The sequence below is a fragment of the Oppia nitens genome, unplaced genomic scaffold (genome assembly GCF_028296485.1).
Source record: "Oppia nitens isolate AA-2021 unplaced genomic scaffold, nextdenovo-longstitch-racon4-pilon3 scaffold1_pilon_pilon_pilon, whole genome shotgun sequence".
Lineage (NCBI taxonomy): Eukaryota > Metazoa > Arthropoda > Arachnida > Sarcoptiformes > Oppiidae > Oppia > Oppia nitens.
This window is the reverse complement of record NW_026533199.1, coordinates 3,389,170-3,411,100: the sequence shown is the minus strand read 5'-3', so window position 1 is coordinate 3,411,100 and position 21,931 is coordinate 3,389,170. Positions and strand designations below refer to the sequence as shown.

General features: G+C 28.6%; 5 protein-coding genes across 5 annotated transcripts; 3 read left to right on the top strand and 2 right to left on the bottom strand.

Annotated features, from left to right (window-relative positions):
* Positions 1-357: 357 nt before the first annotated feature.
* On the bottom strand, positions 358-2,561 carry LOC128952182 (WD repeat-containing protein 20-like). Its single transcript, XM_054297528.1, has 4 exons — positions 2,239-2,561; positions 1,984-2,166; positions 639-1,910; positions 358-566 (listed from the first exon to the last, which is right to left on the bottom strand). The coding sequence occupies exons 1-4, from the start codon at positions 2,557-2,559 to the stop codon at positions 477-479; spliced, it is 1,866 nt and encodes a 621-aa protein (XP_054153503.1). The 5' UTR covers positions 2,560-2,561; the 3' UTR covers positions 358-476.
* Positions 2,562-3,278: 717 nt separating this feature from the next.
* Positions 3,279-5,286, top strand: LOC128952181 (U3 small nucleolar RNA-associated protein 25 homolog). The gene is made up of 2 exons (XM_054297526.1): positions 3,279-3,417; positions 3,486-5,286. Exons 1-2 carry the CDS (start codon positions 3,283-3,285, stop codon positions 5,250-5,252), a joined length of 1,902 nt encoding a protein of 633 aa, XP_054153501.1. The 5' UTR covers positions 3,279-3,282; the 3' UTR covers positions 5,253-5,286.
* A 165-nt stretch (positions 5,287-5,451) lies between these two features.
* Positions 5,452-7,524, top strand: LOC128966263 (U3 small nucleolar RNA-associated protein 4 homolog). Its single transcript, XM_054313112.1, has one exon. It carries the CDS (start codon positions 5,542-5,544, stop codon positions 7,522-7,524), a length of 1,983 nt encoding a protein of 660 aa, XP_054169087.1. The 5' UTR covers positions 5,452-5,541.
* Positions 7,525-8,515: 991 nt separating this feature from the next.
* On the top strand, positions 8,516-11,637 carry LOC128951664 (spastin-like). Its single transcript, XM_054296912.1, has 7 exons — positions 8,516-8,974; positions 9,648-9,818; positions 9,918-10,133; positions 10,241-10,737; positions 10,806-10,953; positions 11,035-11,206; positions 11,272-11,637. Exons 1-7 carry the CDS (start codon positions 8,743-8,745, stop codon positions 11,627-11,629), a joined length of 1,794 nt encoding a protein of 597 aa, XP_054152887.1. The 5' UTR covers positions 8,516-8,742; the 3' UTR covers positions 11,630-11,637.
* A 101-nt stretch (positions 11,638-11,738) lies between these two features.
* Positions 11,739-13,767, bottom strand: LOC128951665 (adenylosuccinate lyase-like). The gene is made up of 4 exons (XM_054296913.1): positions 13,577-13,767; positions 12,418-13,522; positions 12,267-12,346; positions 11,739-12,207 (listed from the first exon to the last, which is right to left on the bottom strand). Exons 1-4 carry the CDS (start codon positions 13,592-13,594, stop codon positions 11,878-11,880), a joined length of 1,533 nt encoding a protein of 510 aa, XP_054152888.1. The 5' UTR covers positions 13,595-13,767; the 3' UTR covers positions 11,739-11,877.
* Between the last annotated feature and the right edge of the window lie 8,164 nt (positions 13,768-21,931).

Genomic DNA, 21,931 nt, shown 5'->3' with positions numbered 1-21,931 from the left:
TTAAATCTTTACAATTATTATGATTTTTACTGATTTAGTGATGAAAGTGACAACAAATTGGAATTCATTTCAAAATCAATTCAAAAGAAATCTAAGAAAAATATATATAATTTCCGTCAAAACGATAGGTAAAGTAAATTAATTAAAATAAATGTATTAATTAAAAGACTTAATTAACTCATCGATAAAATGAGTAAATATTTATGTGACAAATGTCCCACTAATTGTATTGTCAAAATTGGACAGTTTATGAGTCACACATACAAAGACTAGCAATTAAAAAATAATAACTAATTATAATTATATTAATAGATATATTAAATTTTTGTTTAAAAAATCAATTAACTTTTTTACGGCAATTGACAGTAATAAATGTTTTTTCCATATATATGATGTCATAACAGGAACAATAATCGATAATATAGTTCAACACAATTTATAAATTGTAATTTTAACTATAATTATGAATTGTAAGGTCAGACTACAGTACTGCTTCCATCGTCAAGCATTTCATTAACTTCGGCGCCTATACTTGGACTGGGACTCGATATCAATTGCATATTACCCTAAATTGAGAAATAATTAATTATCAAATTAGCAATTAATAATAATAAACACAACAATAAATGCAAACTAACCCATTTGCCCGGTCGAGCCCATGTGCATACATATCCCTCCTGACAAGCCGTAACAAAGCAGTCATCTCTAAAGACAAGTGATGTGAGTCTCTCGTGAGCTATCTTTTTACAGATAAGTGGCTCCAAGAGTGGCACTTCATCGAGTCGGGGACATATGGGTGTCCCTAATAGACGGTTTGGGTCGTCTATCAGTTTATTTGTATGACTTGTTTTATTAACACTATTTTTATCACTATTACGCGAACCTAAACTGAAATTTCTTTTGTGTTCCTTCTTATCATTTGTTTTGATGACATGATTTGTTAATAATATATTTGAGTCTGTGGTGACACTGTTTTCTTTGGGCACACAATTAGTTGTCTGCAAATTATTTACTTTCGGTGTGAGGTATGTATTTGTAGCCGACATCGACGATAACTGAGTTGACGGACTGTGCAATAAAATACTAGTCCGCGAACGACCCACAGGTTGTTTGAGCACATCATCACTTAAATCCCACAAACATATGTGAGTGTCCTGTCCTACAGATCCTAATCTATAGGCCGTAATGTTTTGTGAAAATGTCGATCTGTTTAATCTGTTTAAACTCCCCGACTCTGATCTCGATGTACTCGCAGACCTACTGTTAACTCCTGAATACATATTTGAAGAATTAGTTGTTCTGTTGGACTCATTGTTCAAAACACTAGTTGGTTGTAGTTGTTGGGAGTTGTCCTCTTCACTACCACTTAAATCAAAGTTTTCGCTATAACTAGTAGTAAAAGGATCAAACGTCACAACACTAACCCATGATTTATGTCCCTGACCTCTGGCCACTACTCTTTTTTCAGTAAATGACCAAATAGTCACTAAGTCATCCTCACCACCGGTAACAACAAATTTGTTATCAGGACTCCAACAAACACAAAGAAGGCCTCCGAAGTAACTTCTCATTCGACCAATTAGTTCCATTGTGTCGTAATTAAAGACTCTAAGAAAGCCGTCCTGACTAACGGTTGCTAAGTATTTACTACACGGACTAAAAGCAAATTCGTTGAGCGATCCTTCGCCGATAATCCAGCGAAATATCGGATTTCTAGTGCTCTTTGTTTTGCACGTATAAACAGAGAAGCCATCGCCCTGTTTGAAGATCTGGTAATGCGGTGGTGTTGTACCACACGGTAGGTCTTCCTTATAAACATACATTTGTCCGCTACTGTGCGATACTATGAAAAAATTGGGCGAATTTGGTAACCATTTAAGACATGTTACTTTTGTTTTGTCAATTAAACGCTAAAAACAAATACATAAACAATAATATTATAAGAAATGTGTCACTAATTTAAATCATTTAATAAATAATTACTTCTTCGTTATATAATTTAGACATTTCCTTCTTAATCGGATCAATCAGTTGTATTTGTCCGGCACTGAAACCAACCAATAAATAAACTGAATCCGAGCTAATGTTTGATGAATTAAAGTCATGACACGTCGGATACGTTCCCTTATATACGCGTTTGTCCACTGGTTTTGTCAAATCTGCGGCCTATTCGGTGATAAAAAAATCAAGTGATTCAGTCATTAATTACAATAATTTGATTCAAAACAAGACAAATACCTTTTTAACGCCTTTATAACTATAGACATACAGCTCTCGGCCAACATTAAAACAGATACGATCGGTGGTCGTTGTGGTGATGTTGGATGTGTTGGAAGTGTTAGAGTTGTTTGAGCTGTTGGTGTCATTGTTGCTACTATTAGATGTAATTTGGGTGACAAACGATACTTTTACGGCAGTATTATTGGTTTGTGTGGCGTAACCCAAACGATTGGGTCGCGAATACTCGGCTGAAGTCATCAGTTTGTAATATCCTTCGCGAGTAACAAACTGTGTCTTAATATCGTTATTATGAACTGATTCGCAGCCAATTGAAGCCATGTTTTGGTCAAACAAATTGGTCGATGTGTTGGTTCAACATCACTAACAGTTGAACCGTTATTATGAGACATGAGTCGTGTCACCAATCAATCTATGGCCACAACAATCCATTGGTTAACCAAATAATTTGCGGATCAATTAAATTAACCAATAATTTTGTCCCAATTTTTTGTTACAAATTTTTCCAATTAATTGTCGCCTAAAAACCTCTTATCGGATCTTTTGATGCAAATAATGTGTTAAATGTTTAACACAATCATTGAAATCAATAGATTAGTTAAGATATAACTGTAGACACAAATCAATCAAAAAAGTGTAAACAATGTCTCAAATGATAAACTCATTGACAGTCATAACAGGCAAACACTCGACTCATTCAATGAGAGAAACACTTGTATTGACTCCTATTGTGACCAAACAGTTGACAACACATTGACTACAATATTAAGAGCAATGATTGACCACTGATTTCAGTTAAACAATAGACTCAACAATTGTCATGTCTTTGACAACACTGTAGTCACTAATTGACTGAATATGTGGTCATATATGTGAACCCATCAATTGATAACACATATAATGCCTGTCCTCTAGTTTTACAAAAACATTGTTTACATTAGCAATAGATGTCACCAACGAGTCTACAGTTAAATGCATTTTACAAACATTTACAACACGTGCTAAACATGACATCCAAGAAAAGTTGATTTGAATATCACTTAAATGGATCAGTTGGACAGTCAAGACAATGTACAGCAATCACTTAAAAGAAAGGCTCATCACTTGGTTGATGACAGCAATCTTGAAGTGTTTCCATCAAAACAATTGCTAACCGATGATAATGAAGACATATTTTTGGTAATATCTTCAATAAGTTTTGCTTAAGATGTGATATAATTGTGTGATTTATGTATTCCTCAAAATAGGACAATGAAGATGATGTCGATGAAGATGTTGAATCGCCAACTGACCCTTTTGTCACACATTTCGATACCATTTTAGATCCAAAAGATGTCAAAGAATTTAGCGAACAACCGAAGAAAGTGATTAAAGAAGACGATTGGATGGAAATGAAAAAATTTATTGAAATCAATAATGAAAACCCGAAACTCAATTCAATATCATTGACTCGGAAACAAAATTTAAAACAATTTTGTTTGAAAAACACATTAATTGAAAACATAAGCAAAGCTGTCATTACTTCAGACACAAATCAAACAACGAATGGATTGAATTCATTTCAATACGAGTTGTTCTCTATTGTCAGTCAATATAAGGACTTATTGTTTACAGAAAGAAATGGACAAAATGCAGAACAGATTCGTCTCATATATTGTATTCACGCACTAAATCATGTCCTCAAAACCCGTTCCCGAATACTAAACCATAACAGCAAAATTGTCAGACATGTGTCCACTGATGATGAATATCGAGATCAAGGCTTAACTCGAACTAAAGTTTTAATATTAGTGCCGTTTAGAGATAGTGTGTTAAGGATTGTCCAAATTCTTATTAGTCTAATGTTTGGTGATATCAAAGATAAAGATGAAAAGAAGTTCAACATAATGAATGGCAAACGATTTTTTGAAGAATTTACTGTTGAAAACGAAATGCCAAAACTTCATAAAAAACCCGAAGATTATGAACAGATATTTACTGGAAATATTGATGACTCGTTTCGTATCGGTCTTTCAGTTACTAAAAAAAGTCTTAAACTATATTCAGATTTTTATTCGGCGGATATAATTATTGCTTCACCACTCGGTCTTCGAATGATAATCGGTTCTGAAGGTGATGCCGAACGAGAGTTTGATTTTTTAAGTTCAATTGAAATGCTAGTTATGGATCAAACAGATATTTTTCTAATGCAAAACTGGGAACACGTTCTTCATATTATGAAACACTTGCATTTGACTCCAGCAGAGAATCGCGGGATTGACTTCTCTCGAGTAAGAATGTGGGCACTCGAAGGTTGGACTAAATATTACACACAATTAGTTATAGTATCATCGATAACGGTTCCAATGATAACATCTTTATTTAATAAACATTCAAACAATTATTCGGGAAAAGTTATGACCAAAAATGAAATCTTTTCAACAAAAGCTGCCGTCAGTAGTGTTATCATTCAATGTCCGCAAGTATTTCATCGGTTTGACTGTAAATCTATGGTTTTGGCATCAGACGAAAGGTTCAAGTTTTTTGTGACAACGATTTTACCGAAATTTAAAGACAAACTAATGAAACGAACAATGATTTACATTCAATCATATTTTGATTTCGTCCGAATCAGAAATTACTTTCGAAAAGAAGAGATCAATTTTACACAGATATGCGAGTATACGGCTGACGGCAAAGTAGCCAAATCCAGAAGTATGTTCTTTAACGGCGGCCGACACTTCCTATTATATACGGAACGCTTTCATTTCTATCGACGATATAAAATCAAAGGCATCCGACACCTCATCTTCTATGAGTTACCCAATTATCCAAACTTTTACAGTGAACTCATCAACTTTATGCACCTATCAATGCAGGGAAAGAAATTTGTCGGCGATTACAGTTCAATGTCCTGTACGGCCATATATAACAAGTTTGATGCCTTGCAGTTAACCGCTATTGTTGGCCATAAAAAGGCCACTCAAATGCTTCAATCGTCCACTTCTGTACACATGTTTGTCACTGAAAATTAAGTTTATATTACATTATGCTGTAGTGTATATATATAAATTTATATATATGTATTGAATTTTTAGAGATTTAATAAATTTGAATATTTTTTTTAATAAATAAAAATAATTTTATTTTATAATATTTTTTTCAATAATTACAATAATTAATTAAATTTATGAATTTACTAACAAATTATACGGTAAGTGTTTTTGCAATTACATGAAAACCCCCGTCAAAGCATTGCAAACATGTGTTTGATTTAAATGAATGATTAATACAAACATTGATTTCAATTGATAACCAGTGAAGATGTCGACGACWGAAGAAATTCAATTGAAAGTACACAGATGTCGGTTCTATGGACCAGAGTTGTGGTCAATCAATAGTATGACATACAATGAAAAAGAAGAAAAGTTAGCAGTTTTGCGCCGTCGGGTTCGCAAATTCAAAACGGGACAATCGGACACTCAGAGTGTGGTACAGGTCTGGAACATGAAGTCGAAGGCGCCGTTTGTCGAGCAAACCATTTACGACAATCCCGATAATCCGGGTCTTCTCGAAGCACTTCAGTGGTTACCAGACGGTCGACTCTTCTCTTGCGGTCTCAACGCTTGTATCAATGAATACGATTTGAAGAACAGTAGCATTAAAAGTTCATACAATGGTAGATCTGGTCCCATATGGTGTATGGCGTTGGATGCGACCAATTCATTGATTGCCGTCGGCAGTGAAGACGCTATGATTTCTGTTTATCGTTTATTCGATGAATCTTTGAATTTTGAAAAAGTTTTGGACAGAAGTGATAACCGTATTCTTTGCATTAAATGGCATCAACCAGAAGACAATACACCGCCACTTATTGTTAGCGGTTCTATAGATTATATCAAAATATGGAACTATCAAACAGGAAGATGTATTGATAGTATACAAGTCGGTACCACTGGTGTTGTCATTTGGTGTCTCGTCGTTCTTAAAGACTTTACTATAGTTAGTGGTGACTCTAACGGCACAACCAGTTTCTGGGACGGGAAGGTCTGTACTTTGAATACAACATATAAGAGTCATAAAGGAGATGTACTGGCAATCAGTGTGGACAGTGAAGAGTCTAATTTATATTCATCGGGTGTCGACCCGACAATCGTTAAGTTTAGCAGAACTAAGTCCATGAAATATAACTCGTGGACAATGAATATCAAAAGAAATTTGAACACACATGATGTCAGAGCAATGATCTGCATTAAAACCAATTGGTTGATCAGCGGTGGTATTGATACCTATTTAACATTAAGCTGTTATCCACCAAATCTTAAAATAAGACATTTTGTTAATTATTCTCAAAACGTGACGATAATCAAAGACTATGCTTTAGTCCAATACGAGACATTTGTTTACATTTGGAAATTAGGAAAATCAGATGAAGATGTATTTCAAACAAGTACTCTGACCGGTGAGTGCATAGAGACTCTTCCACTCGCAGAAAGTGCTGTAAAATTAGCAAACATTAAATCTCGTAAACCTATAATATCTTCATCTTTTAACGACAAATTCATTGCTTATTCCAACTACGATAACCTCAAGATTAAGACTTGGAATGAGACGAGTGTTGCTAAAGTACCACTTCTTTACGAGCCTATTGTAAATGGAAATCATCTGACATTTTGCGGTCAAAATTATTTAGCTATTTCTTCGGGAACCACACTTAATGTGTTAAAGTTAGAAGTCTTGGGAGTTGTTCTCCACAAACGTAATGATTTAAAAAATAATATTTATTTAATGAGTGGTTCAAATCAATATTTGGCCGTTTCTACAATTGATCCCAAGAGAACTGTTACCGTATATTCTACTGATGATTGGTCTTTGATTTGTGATTTTGCCAATAATTTGTTGCCAACTGCTCTGCAAATTAATCCGTTTAGCAGTGAAGGAGATATATGGATGGCTTACGCCAATCGTAAACTTTATAATTATAATATCAATAGTAAATCAATTGTTAAATCAGTAGATATTAAAAATTATGTCAAAAGTCATGCTATAAATGAAGCCAATGATGAAGATTATTACTCTATAAAATCGATAGCATTTGCAAAAAACACTGTCATATTCAGTGATGACATGTTTCTCTACAAACTGGATATTAAAACTAATAAGACTAACAAACGGTCCGATTATAGACATATTATTAAATTAGGAAATGGAGATAAACTGAATGAATTGGTGATGTTTGAAGTGACACCACTCTCACTGTTTCATCGATTACCACAAACATTGGCTAAGAAAAGATTTGGCACTTAAATTCATTTTAAAGTTTATTATTATTCTTAAAATTCGTTACATATATTTAAAACATTTTTTAATAACAATAATAGCATCAGTTGTCATATTATAGTAATAAATACGAATACTTTTCAAACTTAATTTATCAATAAATGGTAATATTTTGCTAATAAAATGTTGATAATTAGTTAACAAATAATTTATAAGATTAAAATTATGATATTTAATAGTTAGTGTGGTTAAACAAATTAGACAGTAAACTCAAGGTACCTGTCCAAATAGTAGGACAGGGATGGCATCGGACATTGACACTTAAAAAAGCTATACTGTAATGTATGTCTAGTACAGTACAAACTAGAGAGCGAAAAGTTTCGGACCCGTACCTGACCCGTACCTGATCTGATACCTAAAATCTCGGACTCGGACCTGACCTAACATAGGGTCCAAATTTAACTGACCTGACCTGACCTGACTATGTAGGTCCGAAAATAATTTTATCAAAAAACAATTTTATTCATTCTATACCCGCAACAAATATGTCTAAATTAACTTTAATTTCTCGGGATTAACGATAACTGATCGTAGATCTAACTTAGATACTAATAAAGTTAATATGTTATTATTTATTAGATCAAACCATTATCTTTTGTAATATTTTATCTTTAATTTATACAAATATTTCATAAATAATAATTTAATAAATTTTGTGTTTGATTGTCATATTTTGTAATAATTGTCGTTTAAATAATGAATAAAAAATTTTCGGACCTGACCTGACCTGACCAAAAAATTTTGGTGTTCGGACCCGTACCTGACCTGACCTGAGCCCTAACTTTTACCTGACCTGACCTGACCTGAAAAATCAGGTCAGTTTTCAGTCTCTAGTACAAACTACTGTATAAATCAATTGGTTTACTAATAATAGGTGTAATCTATAAATAAATTTATATTGTTTTACAATACTTTTAGTTATAAAAGTTTGAAAATTTGTTGAATAAGTGTATATGAGTTGAGAGCGCATGCGTTATATTTTTTCAACCAATTCATTGATTAGTCTAAGGGTTTGAAGCAATCGTTTGTTTATTTTAGTCGACAATTGGTTTCTCATTTGACTTCAAAACTATTTATTGGTTTTGTATTGAAAACGCTGTCATTTGAGACCAAATGTGACCATTAATTGCAATCATTGATTGATTTAGTGATTTACAGTCCAATCAATTGGTTTTGCATTTCTTAATGAATGTCAAATCATTGCCATTCACTGTCTATGTGTTTGTCATCCACTTAATCAACACATTAGTTAAACACTTGATTTCATTAATAAATTACAAGATTATGGATAACAACAACAGTGACCACAATATTGATGACCCATTGGTGATGAAGACATACGAACAACACAAGAAGGCTTTTGATATCATCTCAAAGGCTCTTAAAATTGATGAAAAGATTGACAACAAAAACATCGGTTTGTCTCACATTTTCACCATTTCATTGAATTGTATTTTTAATTAAACTAATATAATATTACAATAATTAATATTGATTAATATATAACAAAAATTGCAAATTTTATTGTTTGAAATAATAATTAATTGCTTTTTCAGTGATTTAATGAAAGCGTAGGCGATATTAGTGTTAAAATAGTTTTTCATTGAAATTTGATTAACACTCGTATAACCACTTGATTTGTGTTCAAACATATAAATTAGTATAACTTTTAAAGTCGTTTTAAATTACTTTTGGAAAACTTTTCACATAATTGATATCAATTTAATACTTGATTTCATTATTGTAAAAAAACTTTTATATATTAGTTATTTATAATTATGAAATGATATACTGATTAGATGTTTTATCAAATATAAGTTATATGATTATAATTTATAAATAATTATTCATATCATATATGAATATATTACGTTATATTTTAAATTTAAAACATATTTTATAAATTATAAATTGGTTATAAATGACAACTTTTTAAAAATTAGGATTAGTAGGAAAGGCTATATAATATGGGTTATTAAACTTTAAATAATATATAATTTTTAAATTATAAATACAGTATTGCCTATACTGTATATCATAGTAATAATAATTGTTAATAATTTTCTATAATTTAATAATACAAATTACAGACCAAAAACAAATAGTGATAGACATGTATTCACTCGGCATTAATGAGTTAATACAAGGTATTGAATTAGACTTGACTGACGTTACCGGAGAGGAAGGTCTAAGAGCACGAAAATTGCAACAAAAGATGGAAAACAATCTCGAGATGGTTCGCGACCGCAAACAAAGATTAGGTTTGATTTTACTATTTCTCTAATGTATTATTTTTTGCACTCTTTTATTGCTTATTTGATTTGCTTATCCTAATCACTGATATTGCGCTTATCCTATAGAGTGTATGTCCCAAATATATGGCCTCAGCTCTCATTTGCCGCTTTTTAAAGAAGGAGATGATGTCGTTGACAGTTCTCCACAAATATTACCTGAAAACAAAGCAATGCTTAGAAAGGGTGATCCCTCTCCTACTTATAATAAGACTCCCAAAACACAAAATATTAAAATTACAAATATTAAAGATCGGTTAACTAAACCTTTATATAAAACTCCAGGTATTTATTTTGTGTTTTACTTTTGTTTGCAAATATTTATACATTTATACTGTTATTTAAATTGAATAATTATTTTATTAAATTATTAAAATTTGTTTATTCAATAGTATCATCACTTACTTATACATCACTGTCTGTTGATAATAAATCATTAAATAATATTAAAAACTCATCAAAATTGATGAAACCTCGTCTAACAAATATGTCACCAAATGGTTCGACATCTCCCAAATCCTTAGTAAATCCGTTGTCCAATAAGCCATCACCCAATCCATTGTCATCTAAGTCTCGAACATCAAAAACTCCGACTAATCCATCTCCACGACCAACATCTCCGTTAACTCCGAACTCAATTTTACCAAAACTGTCGGCTAATTTTAAAGGTGTTGACAAAAAATTAGTTCAAAATATTTTGGATGAAATATATGACCGCAATTCAGATTCAATATCTTTCGATTCAATCGCCGGTCAAGATGTTGCAAAACAAGCCCTCAATGAGATGGTTATACTGCCGACAATACGTCCCGAAATATTTACTGGTCTGAGGGCACCTCCAAAAGGTTTATTATTGTTTGGTCCGCCCGGTAATGGAAAAACACTTTTGGTAAAAGATGACGATTGCAAATGTTTTTTAATTATATGTCAGTTAATGATTGTTTAATTAATTTTTAGGCAAAAGCTGTGGCCACTGAAGCAAAAGCCAAGTTTTTGAGTATATCTGCATCCAGTTTGACCTCTAAATGGTTAGGAGAGGGAGAAAAATTAGTGAGAGCTTTGTTTGCTGTGGCCCGTGAACTCCAACCAACCATTATTTTTATTGGTAATTACCATAATATTAGATTAAATATTATAATATATTGTGATTTTTAAAAATAAATGTATAATTATTATATAAAAACAGATGAAGTCGACTCTTTATTAACCGAACGAAGAGAGAATGAACACGAAGCCAGTCGACGACTTAAAACTGAATTCTTTATCGAATTCGATGGAATACATTCTACAAATGAAGAAAGGATTCTTGTGATGGCAGCCACTAATAGACCACAAGAGTTGGACGATGCGGCCCTCAGGTTTGATTTTTTTCTTTGCAATAACCGATTCATAAAAATAATTAATTWATTTTTTTTTAATTTAGGAGATTTACAAAACGTATTTATATAACACTACCTAATTATAAGACGCGAATCACACTTCTCGAAAAATTGATGCAAAAGCAGAACAATCCGCTTTCGATGAAAGATTTGCAATTATTGGCCGCAGAAACTGAGGGATACAGTGGTAGTGATTTAACTGCTTTGGCAAAAGATGCGGCTCTCGGACCGATTCGGGAGTTGGATAACGAACAAGTGAAACGGTGCAATCCTAATAAGATGCGGTCAATCAATRTTAACGATTTCAAACAGTCATTAAAAAAGATTAGAAAAAGTGTGGCCGAAAGTACTCTTCAACAGTACCACAATTGGAACCAACAATTCGGTGACATTTCACTGTGATTAACAAATCAACTGTATATTGTTTTTATTAAATTTGATATTTTTAAAGTATATTATTTAACTGTTGAAATCATGCATTTATGAGTTTTAAAGTTTTTATTAATTTGAGAGCACAATAAAAATGTATTTAATAATTATTGTTTTAATTAATCACTTAATTAGAGGTAACATTTAAATCCGTTTCTTCAATCTTGTCTAAAAATATACTCAATAATTAAAATCTAAAATTATTTTATATGTTTGTAAAATCAGATATTAAGATATGCCTGTCCTTCAAGATATTGTTTGTAAGGCTGTAATACTGGAGTCACTTCTTGTTGAATGAACTCAAGGACTTGATTAGGAGCTCTACCGATAAATGTTTTCGGATCCATAAGTGTATCGATTTGATCTTTAATTGGTCTGAAATATGGCTCGTTTTTGATGCGATCAATCAAATCATTATTCTTTCCGTATCTCTTGACCTGTTCGGCGGCCTCTTGAGACAGAACTCTTATCTTTTCGTGACAAACCTGTCGATTACCACCAGATTTAACCATAGCTACAATTATGTTCTCAGTGGCCATAAATGGCAATTCCTGTTAAGATTTTAAAAAATAAACTCTAATATCAATTACAATTAATAACTTAATAATACCTCTCGAATATGTTTGTTAATAATAGCCGGATAAACAACAATGCCTTCGGTAACATTCTGTAAGGTATTTAATACGATATCTAATATTTTTTTTTAGAAATTTAATTATCAAAAATTTGATCAATTGATTATTAATTTGTAATCAAAATACCGGCGGTCAAGAATGCTTCGGGAAGTGATATACGACGATTGGCGCTGTCATCCAAAGTCCTTTCGAGCCATTGAGTCGATGCTGTATTGAGAGCATCGGTTACTAAAGTCATGAGATGTCTGGCCAAAGAACAACATCTTTCGCTTCGCATTGGATTTCTCTTATAAGGCATAGCAGAGGAACCGATTTGTGTGCTTTCAAATGGTTCTTCAATTTCTTTCCTATTGGCCAACAGTCGGATATCAGTGCATATCTTATGAACTCCAGCTCCAAGAAGTGACAAACTTGTCAGTACTTCCGCGTCAACTAATCGCGAATAAGTTTGACCGGTCACGGGATAAGACTTTTTAAATCCTGCCATTTCGGTCACCAACTGATCTAATTGTTTAACTTTAGACTCGTCGCTGTTGAATATTTGCAGAAACGACGCCTGAGTACCAGTGGTTCCCTTACAACCTCTAAAGGCCAAACTATCCTTCGCTTTCTCCATATTTCTCATTGCAATAATTAAGTCATAAATCCAAAGAGTGGCTCTTTTTCCAACAGTAGTCATCTGCGCCGGTTGGAAGTGAGTGAAGCCAAGAGTAGGCAAATAGTTGTACTGTTGGGCAAAGTTTGACAATCGATGGATACAACGACTTAATTTAGGAAGAATTATAGAGAAAGCATCTCTCATGAGAATGAGGTCAGTGTTGTCACCGACGAAACAACTGGTGGCTCCCAAATGGATAATCTTAGCCGCGTTGGGACACTTAGAGGCAAATTCATTGAGATGTGCCATAACATCGTGTCGAGTCTTCTTCTCTTCTTCGGCTACAAACTCAAAGTCAATGTTCTCACAGTTTTGTTCCATCTCTTTGATCTGTTGTTCGGTGATATCAATACCCAGCTCTTTCTGTGCCTTCGCTAGTATTATCCATAACTTCCTCCACGTCGAGAACTTCTTGAAATCGCTGAAGTTATAGTTCATCTCTTCGGACGCATATCTGGACGAAAGCGGTGACTCGTATTTATGATGAGACATGTCTTCAACTGAATCGTCGAGATCTTCACTGACTGTATGGCTGTTGTCTAACGTTGTTGTCATCAATCGTGAGACCATTTGCTATGAAATCAAAATCAATCAATGGTTTAAAAAGTAATTTCAAATAAGGCATACATTGAGTGATGATTGCATTTGACGACAATTATCTCAGTTTTTATCTCAATGTTTGTCTCTTATCTGCAAAATTTGTGGTGAATTTCAAGGTCTCGACAATAGAGTCGACTGTCGTATCAATTATGAGACGATTTGTTTGAATCAATCAAATGATGTTTATTTCACAACTAATCMAATCATTTGCTCTAAAATTACAACACATTTACAGTTAAGTATCGTTTGTTGTTATTTAAGCGCCAAATGTGGGGATTGTTTGATAATTTCCATCAATTTTATCCAATTATAGCACACTATTTGGCAATAGGTTTGCATTCAAAAAATTTCACTTAAATTTTGATTATTTTTAGTTTTTGAATCCAAATTTAATTRAAATTATATTTATTAAACTAACTATAAGTAACACAATAATTGTAATTAAAATGTGAATCAAATTGTTAAGTCATTAGTTTTTTTTCAATTTAATACAATTAATACAATGACTTTATAAAACAAATTTAGTGTAGAGAAAGTTGTTTCTTCAATAAGATAATTATTAATTAACCATGCTAACTTAAGTTAATTAACTATAATTAATCTATAATTAATMTATATATATATATATATATATATATATATAACTTAATTGTAAAAAGCATTATTATTAATATAATATTACAGTTGATTGCAATAAAAATTAATTTTTAAATAGAGATTTCTATCATAATAAAGTTTTTTTTATTAACGTTTAATAAAATAAATTATAAAATTATTTTTAAAAATATTTAATGGCCTAACTCCTATATTATCAAATTTATAAATTTTTATTGACTTGATTGTAATTAACTGTTAAATTTTTTTTATTAACTTTTTGATTATTTTTTATCTTTTAAGGTTAACTATTTTAAGTTATTAACACCTAAAATGATCATGTATAATAATAAAAAATGATAATGTATATAATAGTAATACAATAAAAATTAATGTCAAATTTTTGTAATAATTAATTCAATTTATCACAAACTACTTGATATTTKCTATATAATGTTATTTAACATAATTATTAAGTTTCAATTAAATACTAAGTATATGATAGTCATAGCTATTGAATGACATAATTCGCATGTTTTATAAGTAGAGTATCCAAAAATACATAATATATTTTAATTATGTTTGATAAGAGATATAAAAATAGACTAAATATAATAAACAACAACAAAAGTTGATAAATTATTAAATTATTTTATGTTGAATAAATATATTTTAACAAACATTTTTATAGTATATTACATGTAACTTATTTCTTATGTTAGATTAAAACTTATATTTAACAAACAGTTTTTATTAATAGTAAAATATGTACACATTATTTGCTTCCGTAGAAACAGAATTAATAAAATAATTTATAATAATTTTAGTTTAAATTTAATAAAATTTTATTTGAGAGATGATTACATTTAGATTACTATAGATAACATTACAAATGTAGACTTAGATTATTAAATTACTAACATTATAATAGATTCTTTTTATAAATATATTAAAAGCAAAAATTAATTTTAAAAATATTGATTTTTACATATCCCTAATTTTAATATTATATAACATTAAAATATTAAGCGTTMTAATGCTTTATGTTATCAATTAAATGTAAAAACAGTTTAATTAATAAACACATCAATTAAATTGATAATATTTAATATCAGATAAATGAAATAAAATTTCTTATAATTATAAATGATTTATTTACGCATTTGGATTGACTTTATTTTTATTAATGTTACTTATAAATAATATTATTAAATACTAAAATAATAATATTTTTGTGATAATGTATGAAATATTATATGATAACAAAATAACACAAATATAATATACAATAGAAATATTATAAAATTTATCAGATGTCTTAAATAGGGATCATTTGCTTTAAAAAATTACATGTTTTTATAGTTTCAAAAATTGTTTACAAAATATGAGATGATTTAATCTTGATATTCAATTAAAGATTTTGTTTAAATTAATAATCGAAAAATTAGATATTCACTAATTTTTATAAAATATACTAAAGAAAACTAAATATTTTTAATAAATTTCAGGAAATTTTCTAGATTTGAGAACTTTTCTCATTTGGAATTTTGCCTAATTTTTAATCAAGACTTGTTGACTATAAATAATATACATGTATTCATTAGATGTATAAATATATATTCTTAACTAATATAATATACAGTAATTGTTTATTTAATGTTAATTAATTGAAGATTACACTAAAATACTGTCTATTCTAACCATAAATATATCCACAAAAAATATATACCAATAATGGTAAATAATTAATCAACTATTAAAATTTCAGCAACAAAAWTTTTTATATAATTATTATTATTATTATTATTCTATTGTATTGTATAATGTAATAATAGTACCCATAAGCTTATATAATAGAATATTAGTCACAAATTGTTATATCATAATTTAATAATTAAAATTATTAATCAAAATAATTTAAAATTAATAGATAATTATTAACTATCTGTAAATAATAATTATAATTTAAAATGTAGAGTAAATATTTAACTATTATAGAAATAAACATATTTTAATCAATAACAGGAAAATAACATAAGTTATAATTTGATTTTTTATTAGTTTAATTAGTTGTAAAAAATTGATAATTTGTATCATTTATGCTTATTTTTAAATAACTTTGTAGATTAGTTGATATTTTTAAAATAATTTTCCCATTAATAAAAGTTTCAAATAAAATAAAAAATTATTTGAAATTACAAATTGATTAAACGTTATATTTAATTGGATTTTCGTTGTAAAGCATTTGGAAAATATCCAAAAATATAAATAAAATATAATGTTTTTATAAATATTGTCAAAATGGCATATCTGGCGAAATGCCTCTAAAATTGAATGCATTTATCTGGGAAGTGATGTCTCTTTTCTTTCAATGTATTTTTATTAGCCTTTTTCTCAAATTATTACAATTATTTTAAACAAAACAAATGTCACAACAATTTTTTAATGTTTTGTAAATAAACGATAAACTTTGTCTTTATTTCAAATAAATCACTTTCAAATAATTTTGTTAAATACTAATTATTTTACAGTAATGTTTAGATAGTAAACATATTTTATGTAAATGATAGACATATAATTGTTGTTAACTATAAAAATAAAATATTTAATTAGTTAATCAAATAAAAATATTATATTATAATAGAGTAAATCATAATTTGATGATATATGAGAAAACAGTGCAATGCATACAAATCATAGAGCAATGAAGTCCTGGAGTGGACTCCGGCAGTGATGGCAGTGATGGCAGTGATCACAGAGTCTGAGAGGGACTGAGGCTGAGGTCTGAGTCGGTGCGCAAAACATCTTATAGTGAAATCAACTTTAATAGCATCTCAAGAGTGAGACCTGTATTTACCTCTTGAGAAGACTTTCTCAAAATATTTTTTTTAGATTTACTCTTAACTTATTTTTTTTTGAGAGACTTTCAAATTAATTTAATTTTATACCAAATGCCTTGTGATCATCAAATTATAAATACTTTTTTTTGTATAACTACTATATTTTATTTTTAATACAATTGTGCGTCAAAATAAATTTATATTTTTGTATCGAAAATAATAAGTGTTAATTAAACTTTTTAATAACAAGAAAAAACAATTATAAATTTGAAGACTATTATAATAAAATTCATTCAACAATTATAAAAATTATATATTAATATATATTTATTGAAAATTTAAGGTATGTTCTAGTAAACGATTTTTTCTGTATATAAATTTTATATTATAAGTTGTTTCAACACTAATTTGTTTTTATAATTACACTCATAATATAACACATTATTTTTAACTAATAAAACTTTTTGAGAGATGCTRAACATCTGTATATTTTAAATGAATGCTTGAATATAATTTTTTGTTGTAATTTATTATTATTTATATAAATTAACTTACAAGTTAGTACCACAATTGATGTATTAGTAATTTATATAATGATGGCATAAAATATAATTTATTTGCCATCAATTGGTCTCCAGAATATATATCATAAATGATAGTTATTTTGAGGCACAGTTGTCCCTGAACTTTATGTAGCGTTTAGTATTCAAGCAAAACGTGTCGATTATACTGAATATACTGTAGGATAGAGAGCATCGAGAGAAATGTGTTTCGCTTTTCAATAGGATTCGGGTTATTCTCTATTCAATGTTTAGTTTAAGCAAATCTTGAGAGAGAGAGTGAGAGTGAGAGTGAGTGAGAGAGAGAGAGAGAGTGAGTGAGTGAGTGAGTGAGTGAGTGAGTGAGTGAGTGAGTGAGTGAGTGAGTGAGTGAGTGAGTGAGTGAGTGAGTGAGTGAGTGAGTGAGTGAGTGAGAGAGAGAGAGAGAGAGAGAGAGAGAGAGAGAGAGAGAGAGAGAGAGAGAGAGAGAGAGAGATAGGGAGAGAAAAAAAAGTTGATGTGAAAAATTTAATGAAAGAGTTGAAGAGTGGATCGCGAGGACGGTTATCCTTGAAATGTTACTTAAAGTATGAGAAGTAAATGAATGGCAACCCTTCCCATCAGTTTTTATACTGAATTGCTTTTTATATAATATATTCACTCGTATTTCCCTTACTTTCTCATAATACCTGAGCAACATATGATGGGCCAGGGATTCGGGTGCAAAATGACATGTTATATAAAAAATATTCTACTCTTACTTCTAATCTATTCATATCTCAATATAAAGGCTTAGAAAAATACATCTTATATTTAATGACGTGAAAAATATCCGTCTTTCTGATGAAAATCCATTACTCTTTTGATAACCTATTCTTCATCTATAAACCGGTAAACCATTCTTTTCCCACATACTTATGATATGTTCATAAAGGCATAGACACTGAAAACTTCACCGATAGCTAAATAAAGTTGTATTAATACTGTATTGTATTTTACTTTTATTATAAGTTAAAACCAAAACTGTCTCTACAATACACAATCCCTATCAATGCTACAGTATTACTGTATTGTGTTAATACTGTTGTATTTGCATTGAAAACGTTTTAAGTGATAACATTACATATACAGTGCATTTGATAACTTAAATTTACTTTTTCTATACATCCGATAACATATGTTTTGCATTTTTACTTTTTAACAAATATATTGAGTTTTTAACGACTATTACTATCATATTCTGTTATCTGTCATATAATATACAGCAATATTTAGCTATCATATACAGTATAGTGTGTATAATTTATACGTTATAAATTTATAGCATATTATATATAAATCAAATATAACACCTGATGAACAAAAAAAATGTTTAATTAGTAAAAATAAAACTATAAAATAAACAAATATTTTTGTAATAGTTTAATTATAGTTATGGATTGTGAGAAAAAAATAGTTAAAAATAAATTGAATAAAAAACTTTCTATAAATTGAATGATAGGCGGCAACAATGGGGTGGTAACCAACACAACAGCACTTATTCAATATTATATTCAATAATATTCAACTCACATAAATTTATATAATACTGTGTAGTACACCATATAGTTATGCCTTTAGCACCGGGAGTTTAAAAAGATTTTTTGTTGTTGAAAAAATCAAGTTCAAGGCCATCCACTTTCTACTATTACACCACTTATATATATATATATATATATATATATATATATATATATATATATATATATATATATATATATTGTATAAAATAGATTTTGGTAGTTATGAATAAAAGTTATGCAATATTTGATATTATGAATGTATAACTTATTTTCAATTTTAACCATTCAAACATTGTATCAAATATACTGCTTATGTTATACAGTATCACAAACTGTTGTGCTTTTTATGATTTTAAAAAATAATTTATTTGGTTAGCACATAAATGTTTATTTTAAAAAATAAATATATACATACATATACATAATTCACTAGTTAATTAAATTTAATGATTTAAAAAATGCTTCACTATAATGCTAATTTTATAACTATTGTAATTTAATATAATATTTATATATATTATATATTAAATTATAATTAAATTTGATTAACTGTATATTCAGTATACTTAAGATATGTAAAACTGAATAATCAATAATTTATTTAATCAGACAAACCCCTAAACGACACTTCACTGTAAAAAATTATATTATTTTTTAATTACTGTTTTTATTAATTTATTGAAATATCAGTACATCTACAGTACAAACAACTACATGAATAAAACGTGTAATTTATAATAATAAGACATATAATGACAATATCGACAATAATACATACATTAATACAATAATCACCAAAACTATTGGTCACATCCGATGACATAAGTGTTAATTAATTTAGATTTTATTTAAGTTCATTCAGTCATCAATTCATGAAATACCGGTTTAACTGGCATTTAGTGCAAACCATTGCCAATCTTTGCATATATTCATTCACTAAACTATTTTTATAGTAACCATTATATAAATTTATACACTATTTACTACACATATATAAGTTGTATATTTAATATAAATTTAAGTTAGAATAATTATATTTGGTTTAATTTATAGTATTATCAAATTTTATAAATATTTACACATTAGAACTAGATTTACATTTACAAACACAAACATATAAATTATTAATTAAAAATATTACATAATATTACAAAAATTCTAATAATTTCTTAAAATTAAGTCATCGCATAAATTCAATATATAATAAAATTATTAATATTTGTTTTATTTTTCAATTAACTATTCTCTATAAACATATTCGGCAAACAATTTGTATATAAATAATTTGTAAAAATTAATAGTAAAGAGATTTTATTATTTATGTATATTATTATTATTAACATATGATGCGGTAATTTAAGTATTAAATAAATCTAATAATAGTTAAGCACTTGACTTCTCAATTATTATTGGATGCATTCATTCCACATATTAATACCATTTATAATACTTATTATTATAAACTAATCATCATTTCTATTATATTGTATATTCATATTCAGTTTACTCATTGAATTTAAGTTATCCTAAAACTTAGATTTTAATCTGCAATAATAAATCTGAAAAAATCCTAAATTATTTAATTAATTTGAAAAAATGAAATCTATTACCAACAAAAAAAACTATATATATATTATATTGTTGTAAAACAATAGTAAGAATAGTATGAAATGAATTGACAAATAATTGTGTAAAATATGTTTTCAAAAAAACCAGAACTGAATACAATGTTTAGTAATGTTTTGAATGAATGAATGAATTGGAAATGTTTTGCAATGTTTTTGTACATCAATTGAGTCGATAGTCAAGTGTTAGCCAGTCTTAGACTCGTTGGCCTTGAAGTGTGTGTTTTAAAGCATTGAATTTGTGTCCAAAAAATCAAATACCATCTCATTATCATTGAATACAAGACATACACACAAACATAACCATCATCTGAATGGCCAACACTTGATTTGATCCATAAATCTATAGATTTGATAACAAATGTTTTCACAACATACAGTCGGTGACAAAATTGGTGATCAAGGTTTTTTAAGTATAACTCAATAAATAGAACAAATTAAAAATAGATAATTTATATGATTGTATGGTATAATGGGACGGATATGATAATATAGGTGATTCCATAAGTTCGTAGCTTGATAATTTTTTAATCAAAAATTATTATATCTCAAAATCTATTATAGATATTTGATAAATTTAAATTGGAAATAATAAATAATAAAAAATAATTGGATACGTGTTTCAGGGTTTTTAAAAATATTTAATAGTTATTGAATAATAAATTTTTATATTTTATTATAAGTACCTGTAATTAAATAATAATTTTTTTATTTAATAATTATAATCTTATTTTTTTTATTTTAATTATTTTATAGTCAAAATAGACATAAAACATTAACAAATGTGATTGATAATAATATCTATAATATAATAAAATTAAAAATTATATTAGAATAAATAAATATTTATACTTTATATAACAAAAAATAAACGTAATGTATGAATGAGAATGAGTGAGTGCAAGCATTAATGTTGACTCAATTGTTTGTTTACATTCTCTGAGTAAATCTCTGTTTGTTTATAAAATTGTTTAACAATTGATTAAATATCATGTCTTTAACGCAAATATCACCTGAAACTGAGATCAAATTCCGAAAATTTGTTAGATTTCGTGCTGTTGGACATACAATGAATCGAATTATGCATCGGATTAGTAAGTAATTAAATAATATAATTAAAAATTAATAAATTTATTTTAGATATTAGTCTTTCAACATTCAAAAGATGGAAACAAATGGACGACAATGACATTCCACTACTCAAACCCATAGCATCTGGTCG